At 47.5% G+C, this 27,462-nt stretch overlaps 1 protein-coding gene across 2 annotated transcripts; it reads right to left on the bottom strand.

Moving 5' to 3' along the window:
- On the bottom strand, positions 1–27,168 carry Hopx (HOP homeobox). Of its 2 annotated transcripts, none has more exons than XM_075943160.1 (3): positions 26,783–27,168; positions 7,241–7,397; positions 1–759 (listed from the first exon to the last, which is right to left on the bottom strand). In XM_075943160.1, the coding sequence occupies exons 2-3, from the start codon at positions 7,382–7,384 to the stop codon at positions 682–684; spliced, it is 222 nt and encodes a 73-aa protein (XP_075799275.1). In that variant the 5' UTR covers positions 7,385–7,397; positions 26,783–27,168; the 3' UTR covers positions 1–681. The 2 variants fall into 2 exon arrangements, with proteins under 2 accessions (XP_075799275.1, XP_075799276.1); XM_075943161.1 differs by lacking the exon at positions 26,783–27,168 and adding an exon at positions 7,580–7,734.
- Between the last annotated feature and the right edge of the window lie 294 nt (positions 27,169–27,462).

Here is a 27,462-nt window from a genome sequence, read left to right as displayed (position 1 = left end):
TTTTCAACAAAAACTCTTTTATTTAGAATATCATTTTTGAGACAAAAAGCAGTTCATTTTATTCAGCAAAATAAACTTAACAAATTCATTTAAATAAGGTAAACTCCAGACTCTGTAAATTTTTTTTCTTAGCTACTTGCTTTTCTGCCACTTGGAGTCTGAAGCTGCTAGCTTAGGGTTCTTTCTGAGGTAACACAGAAACTTGGACAATACACCCGTGTGCTCATCCGACTACCAGTGAACTCAGAGAAACAGAGGGGAAAGGCACAGGGGGGTGAGTTCGGGAGAAGTCTTCCCTGCCTGTTCTGATAGCTTTTCCACAGAAGCCCGGGGGCTCGGAAACGAATGGTACACGGGAATCGCTACTGGCAGCTGACGACGGAACGCAGACAGAAAACCATTCCACATCTTTCATTGAAATCCAAAGGGAAACGCAAGCCTCGCCCCTTCCCCAGCCAAGCCATCGCTTTACACAGAACTGCATTTAGCTTCCTGTTATTTTCTTTTTTAGTTATATACATTTTAAAAACACACACACACACATTGTATTAAATAGCAGGCCAGCCAACGATGGGACATTCAACTCTGCACTGAAACATCGAAAGAGCCTGGGTAAGCCCAGGTGAGGAGCCGCAGGCAGAGTTCAGGAGAGCCAGGGAGGCTACAGGTGCCGCTGGCTCCCTAATCTGTGACAGACCTGCATTCGGAGGGCAAGCCTTCTGACCGCCGCCACTGGGCCAGGCGCTGCTTAAACCATTTCTGAAAGAAAGAAACATCAAGAATTACCTGTTACGTACTGAAAAACTGAAATGTCTGTTTCATGGCTAAGGGTAGTCTGTGTGGCCCAATTGGGAAGGAAAGAAGCAAGGCCTGTGGGCGTGGTTCTCTCAGCACGACCCCAACAGTGCTTGCCCAGGGAAATCTGTGCACGCCAAATAGTCTTCATTCGACTTTCTCTCTCTCTCTCTCTCTCTCTCTCTCTCTCTCTCTCTCTCTCTCTCTCTTTCTCTCTCTTGGGTTCTCCTTATCTTCTGTTTTGCTAACCTCGTAGGACTTGCATTACTTTAATTGCCTGCATACACACTCTTCTGGAAGGATCCATGAACACCAAGGCTGTTTTCATCTTATCATCATTGTATCTTACCCCCCCCCCACCCTTACACAAAGTCTCAAGATGTAACCGATTAGTCAATGTTTCATGAGCGAATAGAAGCTGAAACAACTGTTGATGCCCCCAGAGTTTTCTAGTCTCTGGGTTCGATATCTCATGATGGGTGCCGATGTCAACCTGGGCTTTGCTCCTTAGTAGTATCTGGTAAGATTTTGTTCAATAAACGACTCACAACTCATAAGCACTAGGCGACCTTGAACCACGCTTCTTAGGAATCCATGGAGTGGACCTCTGAGCACTGAGAGGTGGCTTTATCCAGGATTCCTAGCTCTCCTGCTCAGCGTCACTCAAATACTGAACCCTTACCAATGTCAGTAGTAATTCTGGGGAGGCCTCAATGGGAGGCTTCTGGAACGGTACTAAGGGTGGCCCACAACATTCCTGTAAGCGGTAAGGCAGGGTGGTACACTTTTCACGAACTGGCAGCCTTTACAACATCACTTCAGACTGAGGGCCATGGAGACAACGAAATTAAAACTGCTGGGGGATAAGGTCTGAACCAGGGGTTCGGAAGGAAACTGGGATTTGAAGAAACCAGCTTTGAAAGGCACTGTTGAGAAAACTGAAGCAGCAGGCTTCTCTCCTTGGAAGGACATAACACGCAGTTTTCTCTTGAGCCCGCACCTCCCGTGTCATGGAGGACACGGGTAATGGTCAGATTTCACAGCGCAGATCTAATCCATCAAGATGCTGGCGTAGGTGAGCATTGCGGGTGGACCAACAGTCAACTCTCCTGTCAGTGACTGCCTACAAGAAGTCCCTAGGAACAGAGCCAGTTGGTCAGCTCATCTGCGAACAGAGAGGTAAGCTTTGGTGGTCTCTATCGCTCCTTGTGGGTTTCCTACGGATTACCTAGTCTAGGGGTAAGGAGGCGGAAAGGAAGGAGAAAGAGTAGAGCGGTAATTCAGCCGCTCTGGGGTGGACTGACAGAGGTGGCCCCAGTAAGAAACATTTATTCAGCGTTCATGTTCAGCCTCACAAGTAGGCTGGGCCCTGTTGGAGAAAAGCTGGCCTCTCCTGAGATGTAAGGAGCCCAAGATCAGAAGAAAGGATGTGAGCCACGGGACGGAAGAGCCGCTGACAAGCTGGGGGCAGGCTGTCACTCAGGCAAGGGCCCGAGGCTTCAGGACGGAGAAGGGCTCCCAGCACTCTGCTTTACGCGTGCGTGTGCGGGTGCGTGCGTGCGTGTGCGCGTGCGTGCGTGCGTGGATGGGTCAGGGCTCACTCCAGCTGCGGTTCACCTGCTGAGCCTCTGCCTCTGCCTCCTCCCTCTACCAGGATCAATTGTCTCTCCACCCTTATCCCGGGGGTGGCAGCAAAGAACATCAATAGAAAGGGTGAAGGGGGGGACCACCAGAAGGAAGCCTTCTCTAGGGCACTTGCTCCCCGTATGTCTCATTTCACTCTGGGGTACTACTCTTTCTTTTCTCTCTCTCTGTATTATTTATTTTATTTTTTTCCCTTTCTTTTCCTGTTATTGCTTTTGAAACAGACCCAAGTTGCACAGCCTGTCCTTGAATCCACTATGTATCTGGAGAGCTTGAACATCTGATCCTCCTGCCTCTACCTCCCAAACACTTGGATTACAGGTGTTCCCGGTGTCTGGTTTAGTCAGTGCTGAAGAAGAAACCTACGGCCTGGGCACACTAGGCAAGCATCCTACCAAATGAACCCTATCCCCCTGGGCATCACTAATCTTAAGGAGAAGAAAGGGCTTGTGTGACAGAGCTTGACCCCAACTCTGATTGTGACGAGTGGGCACATTCTCTTGTTTTAATCTGTGTGTGTGCTCGGTCAAGCCTGGATCTGGTTTGAGAGCAGCATGGTGCCAACTTCATTAGTGAGGTAACTGAGGGGTTTCCAGGAACTAGAGCTGCATAAATGGCAGCATTTTCAAGACTAATTAAAACCTAGAAGAGAGAAAAAAAAACCACACTTTCTATCAGGACTCATTTAAGACAAAGTGGTTAAGCTGGCCTCATTCAAAAAGCCCACCACCCCCTGCATCTTCACATGCAGAGTATTGATGGGTCATTACCCAAAATAGCTTCCACCTGAACCACATTTGTGAATTTGCAAGGTTCAATCTAAATGCTTAACAAATTAAGCTCTGGTACTGAGAGATGGGAAGAGGTGTGAAAAAAGCTCAGCTGCTGCTTTCTGAAGGAAGGGAGAGAGAGAGAGAGAAAGAGAGATTAGGTAGGTAGGTAAGTAGATAGATAGATGATTGATTGATAGATGATAGAAGAGATAGGTAGGTAAGTAGATAGATGATAGATAGAAGGATAGATGATAGGTAGGTAGATAGACAGACAAGTAAGAAAGAGGGAGGGAGAAAAGAGAGAGAGAGAGAGAGAGAGAGAGAGAGAGAGAGAGAGAGAGAGAGAGATTGTCAATTCAGGATATACATCATAATCCAGCAAACTAGTTGCTGGTAACAAAATACACAGTCTCTTGCTGGCTCCTTTTCTGTCTAGCCCTGGATCTTATATCCCCTGACTCCCATAAATCCTAATTTTCCACCTGGCTTTGTCTCTTTCTCTCTTTTTTGTTTCAGCCATCCCCCGGGAAAGACATTCATCCCTTGTTTGCCATGAATGGGTGCTCTCATTACCCCGGCTCACTGATGGAAATTTATTTACTCTGGGTGAACAGATGATAATTGGATACTGGGTTGGGAGGGGTCAGGGCAAAACAACATTGTTCTTGTCCTTTTCTCTAACAACTAGCATTTCGTTCTTTTCAGAGCGAGACCTTTAGAGGTCTTAGCCCACTGCTAAAACATGCAACAACTGAAAACACTGGATCCTGGGAACAAGCCCAGAACACCAAAAAGATAAAAATACTGGGAACTTCCTCAAGAAGCAAGGCCAGCTACACTGTACTTGTGTGTGTGTGTTTGTGTGTGTGTGTGTGCAAGTGTGTGTGTACCATTCCAGCCTCTCGGGGTGAAAATGAAGCAGCGTTCCCAGGCCCCTTTACACTGACTTCCATACAGTAAAAGCCACAGGGAGTAGGATTCTGTAGGATTTCATTTAACTTAAATGCAGCAGACATACAGAGGAATGAGAAACATTCCATGGATCCCAACAAAAGCAATTAAAGAAGGCCTCTCACCACAAGGCCCTTGCTGCACACTGGCTTCCTAGAACTCGGTTTGATAGTGGGATTGTTACAAAGTCTGCAGATGCACCGGTGACTCATGAACACAAGGACGGGCTTTTCACACCACGTTCTGAGAAGTGCCTCCCTCACACCTTATTAGGATGTTGGTATAGCACCCATTTCATGCAGGGTGGGGGAGGGGAGAAAAAGAGGTCTACAAGGATCCCCAGCCAGAGTGCTTCCGCATTCTGGTCTTTCTCGCCTTCGCTAAAATCTCCACAGTGTGAAATTAGTAATGACCTCTCAAGAGTGGATCATGTGTATTTCTCTGTTACTAACATAACACTTGGTTTAGGGAAAGAATGTGATGCTAGATATTGTGATACCTGTCTATAATACCAGCAGTCAGCAGCTGAGGCAGGAGGATTGTGAGTTCATGGCCAGGTTGGACTACAGAGGAAGACCATGTCTGTCTATAAAGGGGGAAGGGGCCTGATTCTATCTCTGGAGATGGCTGGTGTCAGGATGGGATCTGGCGTCTGTGATGAATACCATTTTGCCTGGGAGAGGACCACACTAGTGAAGAAGAGAGGCAGGGGCTGTGCCGACAGCAGGAGTCAGATAGGGGAGAACCAGCAAGCGCTGGCCTCCACGGAGGTCTATGAAGCATCCCTAAAGACCTCCTACAGACAAAGGCAATTGTCTTAGCTTGCATTCTCATCACTGGACTTTGTGTCTGCAGAAGACACTTCCCTTTTTGTAGATGACATCTTTTAAAATGTAAATGTTAGGGAAGAATAGAAGGGTGAAGCTGGTGTGTGGCGCTAAGAAAGGATGGAGAGATGGGACCCAGTCCAACCAGAAATGACAGGGCAAGCAGAAGCCTCCTTCAGAAGCCTCCTGCTGAGACTCTGAGCTCTGGGTTACAGGTACTTCCCTGCAGGTCTAGACAGGAAGATGAGGGCAAGCAGGCCTCTGCAGGAAGAAGGTGTTGGCCCGTGGCAGGAAGGGGAAGCCAGGCCCTCCCATGAGGCTCACTCATCCACACACCACTCTTGTCAGGCTGGCTGCACCATTTGCGCATTTGAGGATGGCAGGAGAGGTGAGACAGAAGAACTATCATGGGCTGAGATCCCTGTCGTGCGAATTTCTGCATTTGTTGGTCTCATGCACTAAAAGGCAGACGCCCTTTCTTTCAGCTCCTGCTGGATTTCATTGCAATTCTTTAATAGCAGAGAGATCTGGAGGGAAGGTTAGCAATAGCCTGGAATGCCCATTGCTTAATGCACAGGTAAGCTGATCTTTCTGTCCTTCCTTCCCATGTCACCACAGACAGCTGTTTCCAGCCCTCCTCTGTGGCGGCCGTATAGCACAGAGGCCCAGGGTCTAAGCATGGAACCAGGCTGTTGCAGTTTTAGCAACGTCAGCTTTCTGTGCCTCGGTTCCTTTCCTGAGCTCACAGGTGACAAGATAAGTGGTGTTACACTCAGCAAGTATCTGAAACAAAACACGCCAGGTATTTATTGCTCCAAAGGTCAGCATGGGGGAGGTGGCCCAGCTCAGAGGCACAGGCCATGCTTAGCATGCTCAAGGCCTTAGCGTCCATCTCCAGCAGCACACATGCACACATGATGGTAAATACAGACAAACATGACTATTCTGCTTTGAAGGTTGAAGAGACTCCAGGGTTAGGTCCCTCGTTGGTACTGTGTGCATGATATCCAAGAGCCCAGTTCTTAAAACCCGAGACATCTTCATGATCACTAAATACAGCATGGATTTTAAACTGCTAATACTTCAACAGCCTGTCTTTCCACGGGCTCCAAGACACAGGAGCTTTTAGACTTGGATTACAATAAACCATCATCTTCTATTGGGTTCTGATTCTGATTCTATTTGATCTGGGACTGGAAGGATTACATATGGGTAAAATTCTCTATGTTGCCCTGGGCTTATTAAAGATCATCTAGGGCTTGAGGCTCGGGATTTTGGTCCCAGGATACCAGAGAGCCCTCATTACAAGGTTTTAAGCTTCAACTGAGCAGGGTGAAGAGAGGACAAAGCCCCTCCTTCTTCCGCCTACTAAACTGGAAGGGAAACGAACATCCCAGTTTCAGCGTAGCATTGAGAGGCATAAAGTGCTTTGAGAAAGGCAGGATCGGTTTATCATGCAGAGCAAATCATCTTTCCGTGACCAAAGGGAAAAGAGAAGTCAGAGTTTAGACAGGACTAGGCAGTGAAAGTCGGCTAACTGCTCCAACACTGCGGCAGGCGGCGCTGCAATCTCTACCTTAAGCAATTTTCAGGATTAGTCGGATAACAAGGAAACCTTTAACAGACACGTTATCATCACTCTAGGGGGTTGTGCAGCATAACGTCAGCGGGCTACCTTCTTGGAAAATTCTGGGGAAAGACTCTAAGCCTCAGAACCAGGGGATTAATAGAACGACAACAAAACCCAAACCGAACCACGGCAACGTGCCAGTTAGGTTGTGTAGCCGAGAGGCATGCAGCTCCGCAATGTGGCAATGTGGCGGGAAGAGCGATTTAACAATCCTGGCAGGTGCCTGCCACCCCCGCCTTAGGTTCCTCCTTTTGACAAACCCAAGGGCTGAATTTATAGCTGATCGCCAAAGTCCCTTCCAACTGTGATACCCCCGATGAAAACAAACCTTCCTGAAGATCTCCAGCACAGAGGGGGGAGTTACTGAGCTGGGAAACTGAAAGCACACACAGCAATTGAAATGCTCCAACCATGAGAGGAGAAAGTATGGTCCCGGCTCTGGGAGGCAATGGAAAGTCAGAAGGAAAGTAAGTGGTGGTGGGTTGGGGTTTTGGGTGGAGGTGGACTGGGAGCCCAAGGAGCTGCGGAGTGATACATGGACTGGGATCCACGCAGTGGAGGCCCGCGAGAGGCGCGGGGACCCGACAGTCCCCGGCGATGTGCTAGGCTTGAGGACTCACCTGCGTCTCCTCCTCCGTGAGGCCCGCCTCGGCGGCGATGAGGCACAGCGTGGTGGGGTCGGGATGCTTGTTGACCTTGTTGAAGTTGTATTCCAGGATCTCCACCTGGTCCTCCGTGGGGCCGGTCGTGGTCTCCGCTGACATGGTTCTGGCGCGGCTGCGGGGGAAGAAGAAGAGCCGGGTGAGCGAGGCCGGCCTGTCCCCTCCCGGGGTCCCACCGAGCCCCCCTCCGCCCCATCCCCGGCGAGCTGCGGACTGCGGGGCTCGCGGGCGCCCTCCCCGGGGACCCGGAGGACGGACTACAGAGCAAGTTCCCAGCCTCTCGGCAAGGTCCCCAACCTAGCAAAGGATGGAGAGGAGGATGAAGACGACTTCGGGCTGCCTCTCGGAGGGGACAGTAAAGGAAGCGCCTCAAGAGCTGCCTCTGGAGATCCGGAGCTGATCCGGAGCTGCCCTGGGGACCTAGGACACACGCGGGGCAGGGCTCCCGGCCCCTGGGCACGCCTCCCAGGCCGCGCACCCCGCCTCCGCAGCTAGCTAGCACGTGGGGGCCTTGCCAGGGAGCGCTAGGCACCGCACACTTTGGAGGAAGAGACGCCCACAGTACAAGCTGGGAAAATGGAGACCGTACATTTTTAAAAACAAATAACACCAATAGACATTTACTTTTTTTTCCTGATTACAAAAATAACTCATACTGTAAAAAAATCTGAAGTACATTAAAATCATAGCGGGGAAAGTTAAATTGCTCACATAGTCACAAATTACAGCTATAAAATTTTAGATGACGCTTTAAAGATCTCCCTGATTTACAGATGTGGAAATGAAACTACAAAGATAATGACTTACTTTGGGGTTATGGAATGAATGGAGAAGGCTGAGCCACCTGCGTGCCTTGCCAGGGACTGTGCTGCAACCACCTTTGCCCACTTCCCTGGCAACTTTTTAACCTAAGCTGTGAACCCCAGTCTTGCTATTGCCAGGGCCCCCCCTCCCAAGAGCCCATCCCACTGTGCTGCCCTGTGTTGAGGGTGATGACTTTAAAAACTTACACAATTATGCAGGATCAAAATCAACTGTTATTTAAAACCTCAGACTTCCTCAAAGGAAAACAGGTTCACTTCAGGCTTCAAGGTCTCTTACACGTCTTCACTTTTAAGACAAATATTGCTGGCAGATTGGGGTGTGACCTTCCTGCTGTGTCCCCTCCCCATCTATGTAGCTTCAGACTCCAGGCTAAGAAAACTGACCAAGGTACTCCCCCCGTCCTGTGCCACGACGGGGTTGAAGACTGGGAGGTAGAGAACGTTGGACTTCAAGATATTCTCCGCTGTAAATTTCATACAGGCTTGACAAAGCAGCGGTGTGGGACGCAAACCACCCTCAAAGTCCTCAGCAGAGTCGTGAGTGGGTTAGGATGTGGTTTGTGCCTGCGGTGAGCTACCTGGATAATGTGCCCAGCGCTTAGACCTTTTCACATGTGACCTATACTCCCTACGTCCTGAATAATTGCCTTTACCCCTCCTCTAGTTCCCTTGAGGAGGTTTCAGACAGGACGAGAAGCCTTTCAACTAAGTGGGACTGGGGTTCAAACCACTTGCCAGATCACCATCAAATCATCATCAAATCCAGCAACTGGATGCTCCTCAAGTTAAAACGTGTACCAAGTCTCTGTACCGAGGTAATCGGGGTCCGACCGGTCAGCAATGCCTCTCCCATTAGCACGGAGCCTCCCTGCACCTATGACACACACTCTCTCTCTCTGGAAAGTTATCTCCCACATCGAGGCAGAGACCCCAGAGCTCTGCCAATTCCCGACCATAACCAGCGCTCTATGGTGCACACACTGAGCATTGGCTCAAGGCCGGTGTTTCCCGAGCCTCTTTTCAGTGAGCCAGGCTGTCTTCAGTTTAGTGGGAGGAAGGTGGGAGGGTAACAGTGTGAGCGCAAGGAGGGCTTGTTGCCACGTTCAGCGGGTGTGTTTCTAGTTAGACACTAATCCCAGCCAAAGCCGTCCAGTGAAGTAACCCACCACTGCTCAAGCTGCCAACCAAAAGAACACAGCAAGGGCAACGCTGCCTCTGGGCTTACTTCTTGCCCTGGAATGATTTCCGGTCCTGCTGGCTCTTCCCCCAGAACCCCTGTTGCTGCCTTGTGGAATCCTTGGGCCTCCAGAAATATCACACTGCGAACCCCATTCAGAATTACCCACACGCTTTCCTGTTTTTTTGTAACTGCTGCTATCTAACCGTGGGCTGCTAACATGCCTCCGTGGGATCACGTGGTGATAGGGGTGATTGACTTCGAAGGATTGCTAGGGTTAGTCGGCAGAACCATTGCTGACTGCTAAGGAGACAGGTGGGACGGTCCTCGGACTGCACCTGTACCTCTTCCAAGGTACACTAAACAAGTGTACTTTGTTTCTAGCCATGGGGATGAAAGGGTTCTACAGTCAGATGGATTTGTTACTGCTTGGCAGAGCTCAGGCACTATTAGTTCAGAACTCTCTCATTGGTAAATGTTTGCTTTTGCTTTGTTCTCTCTCTCAATCACACTGCCCTGGTAACCTTGGCCTTGTAAAGGTTCTCAGTTGAACCCAGTAAGGAAATAAGGAAACTCTTGAGAAGTTTCTCTGAAGATAGTCTAAACAACGTCAGATACAGACAACTAAGAGTGGTTTTGAAGCTGCTGAACATTTCATCTCAACACCAATTTCACGGTTGCGGTTGTCCACCTCTTATGAAACACTCTGAAGAGCGATTTGTCCTGTCATTGTATTTTTCTTCTGTGGGTGGCGAAGTCATTGCACAAGCCTTTTTTCCGAGAGGTTAAATGAAAACAGCTGATTTTTTTTCTAAATCAGTTCCAAAGCCTGGGCTAGCAGTTGTGTGGGTCCAACAGTTTCACGTCCCACGAGCCCATGGTCCTTTGCTTTGCACATCCACCTACACTAAGTGGCTCACGCAAAGTGCTGCGAACTGAGAAGCGTTGGCCACCTTTTATCTCCTCCCTCTCCCAGAATTATGACCTCTCGGTTATGCCGCTCACACTGAATCAGTAGAGAAAGAAATTCCCCGGGAGTCGGCCACAGTGGAAAAGCGGGTGAATTCTTTCCCCCACCCCTTAAGACAGGGTCCCAAGCTTTCTATATAGCTTTTTATGATTTTTGAACTTCTGAGCCTCCTGACTCCACCTCCTGAGTGTGTGTGTGTGTGTGTGTGTGTGTGTGTGTGTGTGTGTGTGTGTGTTGTACGCACTGGGGAGTGCACCCATGGTTTTCTGCATGCGAACGAGCCTGATATCTGCCAACTGTGCGGTGTATCATTCCTTCGGGATATTTCCGGGTTTTCCTTGCCTGTATTTTTGTTGTGTTCACGTGAACTTCCTAAAAGTAATTGGTTCTGGAAACATTTTATCTTTTCGAGTGAAAAAAAAAATGGTGCCTGGCTCCTCCTCCAGGAGAAGTGATGGTGTCTGCTTTAGAAGACTGGGGCTCCTCCTACTTGTTGGTTACTTGACCACAGCTCCACAGAAGGTCAACGGAGGCTCATCTAAACTTTCAGTATCTCTGAGAAACTGACGGAAAGGAAGACTCTGTGTAGGGGTTTGGATGAGGATGCCCCCATAGGCTCAGAGATACAGATGTTTGGCTCCCATGAAGGATTAGGAAGTGTGGCCTTTCCCCAGGAGATGGATCACTGGGGTGTGGGCCCACACCAGGCCCAGCCTGTGCTCCCCGCCCGTGGGCCTTCCACCTGCCACCTGGATGAAAGCTCCCAGCTACTGCTCCAGTGCATTGCCTGCTGCCGCATTCCTGGCCTTGATGCTCAGGAATTAACCCTCTGAAAGTGGAAGCAAGCCCTCGACTAAATGCTATCTTATATATATATGTTGCTTTGGTGATGGTGCCTCCGCATAGCATAGAACAGTGACTTAGATATTTGGGTTAAATCTCAGTGGGTAGAACCTAGCATGTGCAAGGTCCTAGGTCCTGTCTCTAGCCCTAATGGATCTGCCCCTACATTCTGGCACCCATGATAGGCACGCCTGAAGAGGTGTCCTTTTACACAGACACTTCCTTATTACTGTCCTTGAGCTAAGAACACTGGCCGTCAAGACAAGCCCTGCTGAGTCTTAGAATCATCAGTGGCTGTGTCTAGGCCCACTCCTCCCTCACCTCCTGAATGAAAACCACATTTTAGGAACCTAGAGTGGGAGAGAGAGAGGGACAGCATTTCAACTATTCTCGTATCTTGCAATTTAACCACTGGAATTAACTGTATGCGTTTAGAAAGTTCCATGGCTTACCTACGTCTTCTTGGCTGTGTGTCCCCTCAACATTTGAGGAGATCGTAAGCTGAGATAGTTTTAGAGAAATAACTTTGAAAGATAAGTTTAAAGTTTTTAAAGAGAATTTTATTTCTTCGGCAGTGCCAGGGGCTGAACATTCTTGTCCCTGCCTTCTGCAGCCCTGCTAGGGGAGTTCTTTCAGTGATTATGAGGTCTGGACCTGTTGGCTTATAGGAAGTGCAAGTGTTTCTCTTTACAGGGTAACGTCAACATTTCTTGGCAAAGCTCTCCAGTAAAACTTTCATTTGAATGGCAGCTGCATCCCGATTCCCTGCCTCAGTACCAACTGTGTTGTCAACCTTAATCTCTCGCGGAGCTGTATGCTCCTGCCTTCCGTGATGGCCATTCAAAACCCTTCAAGCTATTTTCATCCCCGGCTTGTGTGACCTCTTAGGGTGAAAGGCCCCATCTGATTACTGTTTACTGTGTAAAAGTATTTCCTGTTCCAGCCCATAACGGGATTTGAAGTATTTTCTTTTTTTGGAGCTTGGATTTGGTCTCCAAGTTAGCTTAGTTGCTTCCCCTGGTCACTGGAACAGTGCTGAAAAATGGGTAGAAAGCTAATCACTAGGAACTCCTGTCTGTGGCGTGCTGAAAGCCTGATTATTTTGCTTTTCCAGAGCTCTTGGACGCCAAAACTTGATTTTGCCCTTAAAATGGGTTAGTCAGTTAACCCCCCCCCACACACACACACCAAGGAACTACCAGTCTCCAGGTGGACACTAAGTGATGGATGGAAAAGAGGAAGGGCGATGGACAGACAAAAAAAAGTGGGGAGAGATTATTACTGTGGATGTGTGGTGTATCTGTACAGCGATCAGCGTGTGCTGAGCTGTGGACTCTGTAAGGTGTATTTGTATGCCAATCACCATGTGCTGAGCTGTGGACACTGTTTGGTGTATTTGTATGCCAATCACCATGTGCTGAGCTGTGGACACTGTTTGGTGTATTTGTATGGTGTACCTGTATGGTGATCACCATGTGCTGAGCTGTGGACATTGTATGGTATATCTGTATGGTGATAATTGTGTGCTGAGCTGTGGACACTGTATGGTGTATCTGTATGACCGTGTGCTGAGCTCTGGCTTTTCAATTTCTCTCAAAATGCTCTTTTTGAAACCACAATGGAATCGGTCATGTTCTGCGATCAAAAAACGTTAACTAACTTGTCTACAGGGTCAGGGGAGGGCTGAAAATTCTGTCTTTTATTTTAGCTGCAGGAAGGAGAAAGGGCAGCTTCTGATTTCATGAGCATCAAGGTTGATTCATGCCTCTAAATATGTTCTCCTTATGCTGCGTGGCTCTCACAAGCCCCAAGCTTTCGCTACATCACCCACTTGAGTCTTTGACTTAAGCATCCATCTTCACCTTGGGGGAGGAATTAGGGTGGTGAGGACTGAAGGTCTTTGCCAAAGTGGCCTGGGCCATTGCTGACCTGCTGTGGTCACTCTAGCTTCGTTCCCTTGGCTTCCGGGATGACATCCATGCGGACTTCTATGCCTCTCCTTCAAAACTCCTTGTGTTTTACTTGACATTAGTCAACAGAGGCGATGGAATATACTCCTTTAAAGCCTTGTCCTGACACCGTGTGACAGGTGAAGAAGTTGAAGTATGTTCTGTAAGTATATTCACGTATGTATGTATGTTTGACCAGTTTGACAGCAACAACACAGGCAGAGCCACCAATTCACACCGACAGGCATGCATGCAAGCATACTATTCTGGAACATGCTTCGTATGACTCAAGACTAAAAGATTGAAATGCCCACTTCACCCGAATCCATGCTATACCAACTGGTTGCCAGTAACCAGACTAAGAGTAGGAGCCCGATCCTACAAAGTCAGCGGGGGTTCCTGGAGTGGGGATCCTCAAAGCCAAAGGAAAGTCAGATGAAGGAAGCTGAGGTAGAAGACAGGATGGAATCCAGAGGTCTGTCCGGCGGCCGACTGGTCAAACCAAGCAGTTTATTTCGGAACTTACATATATACAAAAGCAGAATAAAGTATGGCAAGACAGTCAGTCAGTATCTAACCACAAGACCATTCCTGTCCTTGAGTGAGCAGCCTCCTCTCCATCATGTGCTTCCTGCTAAGAAGCAGCCTTACTTTCTATCTTGATGTTCCTGGGGTTTATCGTCAGCAGTGTACTGTCTACTAGATAGAGTGTTCTTTTCTCATGGGCTAAATCAGAAGTCTCTCACAGCCCTCAAAGTTATTGGACAAAGTAGAGCAGGCAAACTTGAACTCAAATGACTTACAAGTCAGAATGGACTCCAGATGGAAACTGAGTCACACATGGGCTCCCACAACCAAGAGCCTCATTCCTGCAAGCTTTGCTTGGCAGAGGTGACATCATGCTGGGGTTCTGATATTTTGACCCTGCCACAGAATTGGGCATCTGTCAAGGAATAATCCAGGTCTTAAAAATATGAAGCGTTGCCTTTTCTTTTTAGTTCTGCATGTTCTGAGCTTTCGTAAAGGTCCTGCACTGCTTTTTTGATCCAGTTCGCTGTTTCCCAATATTTCTCCCTACGTTGCTCTCCTCTCTTCTTGCCTTAGTAATCCTGCTGCTCTAGGAAATGGAGCAGAATTAAGGACAAAATGGCGAGATGCCTCTGTTGGAAAAGTGCTTGCTGCCAAGTTTGAGGCCTGAGTTCAAATCCTCAGAACCCATGTAAAAAGCCAGATGTGGTGGCAAACATTTATGATCCTAGCAACGGCAAGATGGGAGGAGGAGACGTGCAGATCCCTGCTAAGATTGCTGGCTAGCTCTTCTAATTTACTTGGTGAAGTTCCAGGCCTGTGAGAAACACCGTCTCAAAGATGGGAAGTACCTGAAGAATGAAACCCAAGATTGTCCTCTGACCTCCCCATGTGTGTATTACACTGCGCGCGGGCACACACACACGCACACACACACACACACACGCGCACACACACACACGCGCACACACACACGCGCACGCACACACGCACGCACACACACACATGCACACACACACACACGCACACACACACGCACGCACACACACACATGTGCGCGCACACGCGCACACACACACACGCACACACATATGCACACACACACACGCACACACACACGCGCACACACACACACGCACACACACACATATGCACACACACACACGCACACACACACGCACGCACACACACACATATGCACACACATGCGCGCACACACACATGCGCACACACACGCGCACACACACGCACACACACACGCACACACACACGCACACACACACGCACACACACACGCGCACACACACACGCGCACACACACACGCACGCACACACACGCGCGCACACACACATGCGCACACACACACACGCACACACACACATATGCACACACACACGCGCACACACACACGCGCATACACACACACATGCACACACACATATGCACACACACACATATGCACACACACACGCGCACACACACACGCGCACGCACACACGCACGCACACACACACGTGCGCGCACACACACGCGCATACACACACACATGCACACACACATATGCACACACACATATGCACACACACATATGCACACACACACTTGTGCTCACACATGAAAATGTGCATACACAAACGTGCAAATGTACACACACACATTTCAAAATGAAATTTGATTAATATAGGAAAATAAAAACCATCAAATACCCTGCAATCTCAAATGCTAAGCATTAGAGAGCTCACTTTGCTCACCCCAATGAGGTGCACACCTTACCCTCCCATGCTGTGTTCAAACACACTTACTCACAACAATTGTGTGATGTGCTGCTGCACTTCAATGCATGAGAACTAAGACTCTCCTGGCTAGACACCTGGAAAGACCCGTTTATGTCTGACTTTTTCTGGGTTACAATCCCTCCCTTTTAATCTTCATGGAATGGGAAAGCCCAGTGGTGGACACTGGAACCTTTCTTTAAAAGTTAAATGCTGTGAATGTAGCCTCATTGCAAGAGGATGTTGCTGGGAGATCTGGACACTGACGGACGGGGTGAGGCTCTCATCTGCAGTGAGCCTTCTGCACAGAGCACATCGCTTTGTGCTTCCTTGTTGGTCCTGCCACACTTAAAAAAATGAATTTCTGCTCATTCCTTCCCACCATTTCCTTGCTTTCTCTTTCTTCCCTTTTATCTACGAGACTACATTCATAGGACGGAAGAGGAGGCCAGGGAGGTGGAAAAGGCTATCAACACAAGCCTGAAGACTTTTCAGTCCTAGCCCCAGAACCCACTTTTTACACCAAAGGCTGATGGGGTGACGAGCATTTAATTCCAACAATTCTACGGCAAGGTTGGAAGTGGAGGCAGACGCTTCAAATCTCAAGGTTTTGGGGGTGCGGAATGGAGCCTCAGACTCAGAAAGCCCGACTTCTCCATCCACATTGTGCTGAGTAGCTGAGTGAACAGATAAACCATTGCTATGTGTAAAAGAGAAAACAGGACTAAGTGATGTCACAGGGTCACAAGAGAGGCGATACCCAGTGTGCCTGTGGCATGACCCAGCCCACTGGAGGAGTCAGGAAGAGCAGCTCACACCACCAACTAGGCTGGCTCCCCTGCTTCACATGTTCCTCTTTTGCTGGTGCAGATAGAGCCGAGAGAGGACATTGGTGGCGAATGTGCCGTACAAATGAGAAGGAGTTGCAGCATTCAACAGAATGGAGTGGACCGCTTACCTTTGGGGAGAGCAACAAAGGCTTAGTATCTGTTGCTACCAGTCCATCCCTAGGTCGTACATTTGTATTGAATCGATCCAGGAAGTTCCTGAAGCATGTTGCAATGGTTTAGATTTTTCTATAGCCTCTTTGGAAAACAGGAAGATGTTATAAGAAAACAAAACCACCAGAGGGGCGGGTGTCTGGGAACGACTTCCAGCCGTGAGTCGACCATTAGTTGACCCTTAACATCCAATTCTTCTCACAGGCACGGGGTTCTTTTCACTGAAAGCCTGCTGTTTGCCTAGCTGTTCTGGTCTTGCATATGAAGCACCGGGAACAGTGAAAGACCAGAATAAAGCTTTAGGCTCCCCTGAGCAAGCTGCGAAAGGAGCGATGAGTTCGGCTCAATCTCTTTGGAGATAAATGGGCAAGAGAGAGAGGAACCCCTGTGTGCGTAAGCAGTCTCCTTTTATAATGAGGTTCACGAGCTCAAAGGAGTCTTCCCCAGAAAGATTATGAACTTGATAGACTCCCAGGCTAGCTCACAGCAGAGGGCACAGCTAAAACGCTGTGTGATTGTTACTATCAGAGGAGATCACCCTGCTGAAATAGCCCAGTGACGCCATTTGCTTATTTGGAAAGCAAACGTCTTTCTAAAAGACTATTTTAATTAAAAACTGGCTTGGGAAATGAGGCTTTGGTGTAGATGTTCATGGAACTTGCAAGAAACTCTTGAAGATTTGGGAGCTTATAGCACAATTCTGATTGTGCCCGTACCTAGAAAAGGTCCTAAAACATGGTCAGGTGTTTTGTGTCCTTAAAGCTATCCCTGTGCCATGAATGGAATAGGGAGGGACGGGGAGGAAGAGAGTGGACACAGGTTGTCTGAGACAAGGTTAATTACACTGTTACTGCTAACAGCAGGCGATGGGTGGGCCAGGAGTCTGCATTTTCCTTTCCTCCTCATCCAAAAGACGGGCACAGGCTGCAGTTTTGTGCCACACTCTCTTAGCATGCCACCAAGTGGCACTACCACACAAGGGCAGTTCAGTCACCGGTAAGGGTCTGCGGCAGTTAGAATAAAGCAGAAGCTAGGGGCTTTAGGGCATGTAGCATCCATTACAGACAGAATGCTCGTGCATCTGGGTTGGGTACATTGTAGAAGATGCATTTTAAACCCTCCTTACTGAGTGAAAAGATTAACTAGTGCGGAGTGCTGGGCAGGACGCTGGCAGGGGGCCAAAGATGGGTTCCACTTTAAACTCTCCACCCAGTCCTCATAGGACCTTGGCTATGTCCTTTGTTTATTTGTTTGTTTGTTTATTATGTATACAATATTCTTTCTGCATTATGCCTGCAGGCCAGAAGAGGGCACCAGACTTCATTACAGATGGTTCCCATCATGTGGTTGCTGGGAATCGAACTCAGGACCTCAGGCAATGCTCTTAACCTCTGAGCCATCTCTCCAGCCCCTTGGCTATGTCCTTTAATTTATTTGAAATTTGATTCTCTTCTCTTTAAGTAAAGTATGCCCAAAAACTCAGCCGGAGCAGACAGGCAAGGAGCAGTGACCAGTGGTGGTGACGCTCACGAAACAATTCAGAAGAGTGTAAGACGACACACACTTCCACAAGATTATAATGAAGTCTTCATCCACAAAAGGAAGGTTTGGACCAGAGGATCTGGAGGTGATCTCTGTTCTGAGTACTGGTGTTCTGAGTAGTACAGATATTAAATGACCTTGCCTTCCTTAGTAACAGTTTACTGGGGCCTCTAGTGGGAGAAAGAGGCCTAGTCTGAAGACTACAGAGGCCTTGATTTGATGAATATTTTGTACCAAATTCCTCCTCCACAGGACTTCTGAGTGGCCATGAAACATGTTATAACCATGTGCCTTTTCATATTCAGCCTGTTAAATTATATATAATACAATTTGTCATCTAAGCTAGAACACTCATGGAATAAGGGCACCTCTACAACAGGCCACAATGGACGCACTCCAAGCAAACCGGAGCATCTGGTCCCCTTACTGTCTGTCAGATATGACATTTAGGTATGGGACAGGAGCTCCTACCGGACTTCCCATGTCTGCTGCTGTTTGGATTAGCAGGCCACAGTAATTAGGATGAAGGTCATTGAAGACAGAGTAACACTGGAGCTCTGAGGCTAAAGCTAAGATGACGTTCTGGGCCCTCCTATCTTCTGAACGCTGGTTTCTTTCGCAGTGTCTAGACGTTGTCTGGGAGGAAGAGAAAGGCTCAGGGTGTCTGCCCGCTGTGGGGCTGAGTGTGGTGCACTAAAGCTTAGCAACTACAAATATCCACGCTTCTCAAAGAGGGTTAGCTCTGCCAGCAGACACAAATAAAGGCCCAAACCCTTAATCCTCGAGAATTCCAGGGGTATCCATGTGTTTAGGGAACTTCAGGCCAGAGGAAAAAGAAGGATGGCATCTGGGAAATACACAGAACGATCAAATTCACCTTTGAAAAAAATTTGATGTTTATTGTACCAATTAGAGATTTTCACGGGACAAAATTCTCATATTTCCTAAAGAGAATCATTAAAGCTGAAAATATTTGTATGACCAAGTATGGACACAAATAAGAAGCAGATCAATTTTCTATAGTTTGTAATGAATAAAAAATTGTCCCAAATATGCCAAAATGACAGCTAATGAATTTCTTTCTATGTTTTGGGGTGTGTTACTCAATGTGGTTGCTCATTTAATTCTTGAATTAAATTTATATGGAAAAGTATTAATTAGCTCCATTAGATCAATAGCTTGCAAGTAGGGTGATGTGTTTGTCACGTGAAAGCATACGGATGATCAAAATGTAAAAGTGGATGACAGAGATCAGTTTGGTAATCTAAAACATGTCTACAGTAAAGGTAGGTTATACGTGGGTGGGTAGACAGCATAAGGGAAGACTGTGGAACCTGGGTATGGCAATAACACAAGCATCTAGGACTGGCCAGGATAGCAACAACTGGAGAACCGCCAGAAACGGGCTGTCCATACATGCTCAAGCAGTGCCGGGGCATAGATGATGATGATGATGATGATGATGATGATGATGATGATGCTACATGGGCTATGGAGAATGAAGTCAATAAACTAGTCTTGTATTCTGCAGCTATTTGGACACTTTCAAATATTAGAAACTAGAGTTTCTTTCTAAAAAATGTTCTCAGTCTCATCGCTCAATCTTACGAATGGTTGTGCATTTGTAATTCTGGAGATGTGGCACCGGGATTTATTGATTTATTTTGAGAACCTGTGCTGGGTTCTACAGTATTTTTACTCAAATCCAAATGACAGGGTAAGAAACAGTAGTTAGGGACCTGTAAGATCGCACGTGGATGACTATCAGGAGGTGAGGGCCCTGTCTGTACTTCCTTAGGTCACTGCACTCTGCCTAAAGCGAGCAAGGATGCTTCCCCAGATGGTCTGTGCATCTTGAAAAGTCCAGGAAAGACTCATTGACAAAATGGAGTTATCACTTTGTCCCAATACGCTTTAACCAAGTATTACTTTTTATGATCTAACTACCATCCTTATTTTATGACTGCGATTAGGAGACGATGAAACGGCACACCACGGGCACCTGTACAATGCCAAAATATGCCAAAGTCCAACTACCCCAACTGCCTGTTGCCAGGAAACTCAGTTACACTTTTTTCCACAATTGAGCTGTTTTTATGAACAGGTGCTCAGCTAGTGGGACAAATAACAGATGTAAAGATTTCGCCTAGTCATTAACACCACACACACACACACACACACACACACACACACACACACAAACTCTAAGGAGACAGATATACTAGAAAGTTCTGCTGAACCCAGAGTAGTAGAATATTTCTCTATCCTCTGACACACTGCAGAAAGAGAGTGGGCGGAGCTCCAGGAAGTTCGAACGTCGGAAATGTGGCTCAATCTCCACGCAGCGCTGGACAGCTCACACTTGCTGTGAACGTCCAGGTCTGAACCTTCCACTGCGGCCACCCTACTCCAGCTACCCCACGTCATTTGTGTAGGAGTCAATGAGATGTCTATGAGCTGCAAACTATAAACACTATATACATTCACGGTACAGACCCAGCTTTCCCAGTGGCTCAAGGTGCAATGTTGGGCAACTGAATGGCATCAGATTTTAAATCATTAAATGGCAATATGATTTATTTATTTTTTACTCAAAACTTAAGCATGATATGATTTCTTAGAATATGTCATTTGCTTTGTCCAGAAAACCACTGCACCTCTGTGTGTGCACCTGGTTCCCAAAGAGACCCCAAGAAATAGTTGAATCCCCTGAAACTGGAGTTAACGGACATTTGTGAGCTGCCACGTGCATGCTGGGAATTGAACCTGGGTCCTTTGGAAGAGCATCCAGTGCTCTTAACCGCTGCGCCCTCTCTCCAGTCCCTAGTTAACAAATGCTTTGATAGGAGACAAACAAATGGGCAAACACATGACAATCGACAGACCGGCAGTCAGTCTATTTTCCAGAACTTGCTTGTGCATCTTTCCATACCTTTGCATACAGGCAGTACTTGAGGGCTTACAACGTCCACTGAGCTGTGGCTCACACCCATCCCTGACCTTGAATTGTTTTCCTTGAAGGTCAAAGTGAGTAACTGGCCACTGGCGCAATGCCTTCCAACAGCATAATTAAGTGAATTTTAGTCTTCTCCTAATCAAGTTAAATAACATCAGGTCCTCTTGCAGCCTCGTCGAGATCTGCCCCCCCAGGCTGTTTAGTCGTCTCGAAGCTCTCAGAAGAGCTTCAAAAGTCTGAACTCTGAACTGGATTGGGTGAGCAAATGAAAGGGAGCCTCTTGCCCGCTTCAATCCTACTTCACAGTTCCTGGAGTTCCCAGGTAACCCCAAAGAACGAAGAGTGAGAGGGACATTTAACGGGGTGACAGGTGCTTCCACATCACTTACTTATATAGCGTTTCGCTCCCAGCCACCAGCAGACTAGGGAGGTGGGCAGAGAGACCTGCTTGTATAAATTTCCTTAGGGAGAAGCCACATAGGCAGGAAGTGGCAATACATGAACAAAGACTGCACTGTGTGAGCAGATCGGCCACGACCTGAAGGATTCCAGGAAATTTCCATCTAGATCCATCTAGATCCAGAATGACTTTCATTGGTTTCCTGATTAACAGTCTCAAAGGTCAGAACCAACTCGGTGTCTACCTTGGGGTTTTCTTGTTTGTTTCCACCATATGAGGATAGACTGGTTCACTTGTAAACAGACGGGCAGGGTTTTCATTTTATAGAAACCACCAGAGTAAATTATAAGAAACATGGAGATGGGTAAAACAAACATCCCTATTTTGGATAGCATGTCAGTTGCTACCTATGTGGCAACGAACGAGTAATCACCTGAAACAAAGCAGCTCAACCTTGTGAGGATTAGCCCGTTGAGCCCCTACATTTATTCTGAACTTCTTTTTGTTTGACTGATATGAACAGTGATCTCCTTGCAGTGTAAGCACCCAGCTTCTTCAGGGAACCCGAGAGAAGGGGTACAGTGCCTCTGCGGTGTTGGGAGACCTGGGTCCCTATGCCTGCTTAGCGGAATGCTACAATCCCAGGGAAATTAGTTTGCTCTCTTGAACTTTCATGGGTTGTAATCAGAGATGATCAGATAATTTGTGACTCCAGCTAGGGAAGACAGGGAAGGCGCAGTTATTTAGACTCCCCTTGTGGGCCTTCGAGATGGCTCAGCCAGCAAAGGCACTTGCTGCCAAGTCTGACCATCTGAGTTCCATCCTCAGAACTCCTTGTGGCAGGAGGGAACCAGATCCAAGGTGTCTTCTGACCTAGGCACACAGACAGACAGACAGACACACACACACACGAACGCATGCACACTGGCACATGCCCCCCCCACAACACACATACACATTGTGGCACATGCACACATACACAAACACACATGCTAAAAACTCAATTAAGACTTCTAATCTCTGGGCCTCACTCCTGTCTTAAAATAGCATTGCAGCTAAGAAAGTACTCTCTGCTCTGAGGGCTGGGTTGTCTTCTGCTGGGACTAGTCTGTGCTCGTGCCTGTGAGGATATCTCACGGAGGATAGATAGATACAGGGACTTTCCTGGCAGCTGGAAGGGATGGGCAAACCTGCACCTGCCTTGTTGTATGTCACCCACTCCAAATTTCACATACGCCCGGGATCAACAGCATTAGACTGGCAAACCTCCAATGGGACCAACTGAAATACAGAGGCTGTGAGCCGGGAGGATGCTCCATCTGCACCAGGACACACTTCTTCCGTCTGTGCAGTGGAGGTCCTCTGTATTCCCATCAAGCCTGTGCCCACCAGCATGCCCTGGGTCAGCCGGCAGGAAGGTGTTTCTTCCATGCTGGGTGGGGCTGGTACTCTGTGCACCCCTCCAGGCTACGTTCCTATTACTCACAGCCCCATTCCCTCAGCATTTTAGAAGTCTGAGGAATTCATCAGTGTTCAAAACTTAATCCAGGTTACGCACCATAGCCATTAAAGACAAAAATCCAAGGGACCTTTGAAATGGGCCGTTCTACACAGGAACAACTGTGAAGGAGATGTGCAAAAGGAAAGTCGTCAAAGGGAGAAATCCTGTCAATTCTGCACATGATCGACCAGCTGTATGACCCCATTGTTTGTCTAAAAACTTTTCTCATGAACTCGAAGTGACAGGAAGTAGTTTTGGCTTCAGAATAGCAGTGGTACCCAGTGTTGGCTTACTGCCCTGATGCTTACAGCCTAGTACCTTCTGTGAGGCTAGTTTCTGGGGTTCAGGGTAGAGTTCCGCTTCACCTCTGTCCCTAGTCCTCTACTAGGCTGCCGCTCCCACTACTGTCCTCTCTCTCTCTCCCTCCTGCCCTTTCTCTCTTACACACACTAAAGCAAATCTATTTAACAAAGAGCTGTCTAATTCAGAAAAGACAATTTAGTAAGACCCAGGCTTCGATGGTGCTCATAGGATGAGACTGGAAAACCTATAATCTTGATACTCTTTCTCACCGTGGTTTGGAATTAATTCTGATGAATAGAGATTACACATTTTTGCCTGAAAGTGGTTTTCTTAATTGCTTACTTTAAAACTCAAATGATAATTATATTTATACAACATTTCAAAGCTGGTGTGATAGCACAAACCTATAATTTCAGGACTCAGGAGGTGGGGGTAGGAGGTTCAAAGCAGACATATCAAAGCTACATATCAAAGTTGAGGCCATCCGGGTTACATGAGACCCTGCCTCAAACAGTCAAACAACAAAATCAGCAAAAAAAAAAAAAAGGAAAAAAGAGAGAGAAAAGAAGAAAGGAAGGAAGAAAAGAAGAGAGAAAGGAAGAGAGAGAGGGAGGGAGGGAGGAAGAAAAGGAAGGAAGGAAGAAAAAAGGAAGGAAGAAAAGAAGACAGAAGGAAGAGAGAGGGAAAGGGAGAAAGGAAAGAAGGAAGGAAGGAAGGAAGAAAAAAGAAAGAAAAGAAAGAAAAAACATTGGAAAGAACTCCCAGATAGGTTATCTTGTTAGAACCTATTTAATAACCCAGGGTTCATTAAGTAATTACTGTCTATTAACATCATAACTTTAATTGGTTTGCCAAAGGTGGGTAAACAAATCCCTGAGCGAGGGAGACCTTGGAAACAGCACAGTCGGACGGTATCTTAAACACAGGCAGCTAGCCAGGGCAGGGTCTGTGGGGCCCTGTGGCCCCGTCCCCACCCCCACACTAGCACCTGCGTCCACACAGGTGTGAGGAGGAGGTGAAGGATGGTAGGAATGGCCGAAGTCAGGAAGACAGATGTCACCCGCTCATGCCTTTGCCTGGGGCTGCCCTGACTTTATACTGATAAACAGACCCATCCTAATGTTTCCTGGGGGAACCTCTAGAGGATGGTACAGGAGGATCACTGTGAGTTTGAAGCCAACCTAGGTTTCAAAAAACCAGAAGAAAAGGGAATTGAAAAAAAAATCATCACTCTCCAGATCTCATCTGCCCCCATACTCCAAGCCTCTTCTTGGTCCCCTTCTCCAGGCCACCACTGACCTGCAATATCCCACCTCAAATGAGCTCACATAGTGTATGCTGTCTCAGCCAGGTGGTGGTGGTGCACACCACCCAACACTCTAATCCCAACACACAGCAGGCTGATCTCTGTGAGTTTGAGGCCAGCCTGGTCTACAGAATGAGTTCCAGAACAGTCTCCAAAGCTACAGAGAAACCCTGTCTAGAAAAGCCAGAACAAAACAAAACACACGTGCTGTCTCTCCCCTTTCTGTTAGCACTGCCTTTAGCATCTCTGCTCTTGCTCCCAGCCCCAAATGCTCTCGTCATAGCTTGTCTAGGACAAGACCTTTGCAAACATGTAACTAGCTTCAGATTGGTGGCTATGGAGAGCCCGCTGCGCTGAAGGTTTAAGACCATCATCCCTGCCCCACACATCCGCTAGCTTCTTGATCCTTGATCTGCAGTTTTAAGCTCCTTACAAAAACAAGGCTCAACTGTGGAGGAGCAGTGGATGGGTGGGGTGGGGTGGGGGAGGGAACTGCAAAGAGGGGAGGAGGGGAACTGATCGGGCGGGATGGAAAGAAAAATAAATATAAATAAATAAATGAATAAATGAAAAAAGAAAGAATTCTATGCAAATAAAAAACAAAAATCAAGGCACAACCTTGATTTAAGACTCGTGGACTTCCCAGGGGTCTAGAAAATGTGTTTCAAGATGTGGATGAGTCTCCTCATTGGCTGTCCAATACAGAGGAGTCAGGCTTTATCCGCATACACACCCTCAACAAAATGGATTCAGTGTCGGGCTAGGCGGCGGTGGTGCACGCCTTTGATCCAGCACTCGGGAGGCAGAGGCAGGTGGATGGATTTCTGTGAGTTCAGGGCCAGTCTAGTCCACAGAGCAAGTTCCAAGGCAGGCTCCAAAGCTACACAGAGAAATCCTGTCTCAACGCCCCCGCCCCCAAAAGGACTCAGCTTGTATTTATACATGTCTGTGCATATACACACACGTGTACACAAACACATACATGACAGTTAATAATCAAAGACATCGGGAGGACATGGGAAGGGTTCAGGGAGCATAGCTAAGAGAGATTGGGGGAAGGAAAGGGAGCGGAAATGTGATAGGATTCTATTTCAAGTAAAAACATATTTTTAAAAAAAGACCTTTAAAAACAATGTGTTGGAGTTGAACGTAAGCCTAGCACTCAAGTAGACCCCTGTGAGTTCTAGGCTAGCCTGATCTGCATGGAGAGTTCCAGGTCAACCAAAGCTACACAGTGCGAAACAGAGTCTCAAAAAAAAAAAAAAAAAAAAAAGGTTGGGGTGGGGCTCCTTGGTGGTAAAGACCTGGGAGTGGGCTGGAATTCTATCACATTCTAATGCTTCATCACCAAATCTTGGCTTTTGTTTATTTGAGGCAGGGTCTTGCTCTGAAACTCTGCTAGTCTCAAACTCAACGCAATCCTCCTGCCTCAGCCTACCAAGAGCTGAGATTCCAGGCATGAGCTATCACATATGCCTGCATCTCTGAGCCCTTGACCTAAGCAGATGAACTATGGATTTAATGTCAGGTCTCCTCCTTTGCCCCGCTTGCATTTCCTCAGCATTAGTCATGCGCGAGCCATCCCCCCCCCCCCTTCTCTCCCACCTCTCCAGCCTGTGTCTTCTGCAGTACCTGTCCTGAGACCAGCTGCAGGACATGGTTGGCATCTCTCTTCAAGACCTTCTCATCTAAAATACACGATTACTGTTCCTTTTATGCAATGCCTCCTCCTCCGCCTAACAGTTGACCTTGAGTACCTGGACACCAGTTTGAGCTCAAAATCCACAAGCCTCTGCTTTCTGCAAAACCCAAAGTGCAGCGTTTCTTTTCATTATTAACCGACAGATATTTTCATTACTGCAACTATATGGAGAACAAGAAATAGTCATATATATATATATATATATATATATATATATATATATATATATATATCTGCAAGTTCAAAACCCAGCCAGAGAGTCACTCCGCCTACACCAAACACAAGATATATATTTTAAACCCGATTGTGTTTAATTTTCAGATAATAAGCTGGGCGGTAGAACCGCAGTAATTAGTATTTAAATGAGGGAATGATAAATAACAGTTGCACAGGTGATGAAAAAGGAAACAAGAAACTGTAAACAACAACAAACACAGCTCTGCTTCCCGCTCCAAATTCACCAATATCTGGTGCACAAAATTTTTGCAAAAGACCTAGTTTATCAGCTCAGCAACCCTCTGACTCTACCCTGGGGTCGAGGCTGGGAGGGGAGGGAACACTAAGGGGTAAGCATTATATTTTTATTTCCCCTTTCACCTCAACCATTTTCCAGCAGAAAAGAAACAAACAAATAAAAACCCAACTGTTTTAAGTTTAGCGTTTTGGGCTCATCTCTAGACAAATTCATTTCCCGCATTCAAGGCCAACCTCAGAACGCTACTTACGTGGACGCCTGGGCGAGCTCTTGGCTGGAAGCAGCGGGTGCTGGTGCCTGCCGGCTTAAATAGCCTGCTGGCTGACGCGGCTGCTGAGCGCACGTTTATTTACGCCTGGGAGTGCACGCTCAAGCAAGGACCTGAAAAACCTGCAGCGTGGGCAGGCGGGAACCACTGAAAGTCTGCCCGCCTTGCGTCTCTCCCGGTTATTCAGGTTTGATGCTCAGGCGGTGACTTCTGAGAGTCTCGTGAAACTTTTCATTCAGCTCTGTCCCCTTGGCCACCAAGATCACTTGGAGGGTGCCGCTGAGAGAAGTGACCGAGCAGCAGGCCCCTGACTCTTTCCCCGGGCTTCCTTATTTGGACCCGGCTTGAGTTAGATGTTGCCGCCGCCTTTCAAAGCTTTGGTCTGCCGGGCTGAATTCACACAGCTCTGCTGGCGATGCGCCAAGCCCAAGCGCCTGGACTGATGCCCAATTCATGAAAAGCTGTTTTCTTTCGGACACAGAATGTACAAACAAGGAAAAAAACTAAATCAGAGGGCCGGTATGAGACAATTTTCGGTTCCTTTCAAACACTCGTTTCTTTTTTTCTGCATTTGCCCTTTGTTCATGAAATTCCTGTCTGAGAGTTGGAAGCTTCCTTGCTGAAGTTCATGTTAAAAGGTAGCGTGTACGCGAGGCTGTGTG

The sequence above is a fragment of the Microtus pennsylvanicus genome, chromosome 12 (genome assembly GCF_037038515.1).
Source record: "Microtus pennsylvanicus isolate mMicPen1 chromosome 12, mMicPen1.hap1, whole genome shotgun sequence".
Classification (NCBI taxonomy): Eukaryota; Metazoa; Chordata; class Mammalia; order Rodentia; family Cricetidae; genus Microtus; species Microtus pennsylvanicus.
This window is presented reverse-complemented; position numbering and strand designations above follow the sequence as displayed.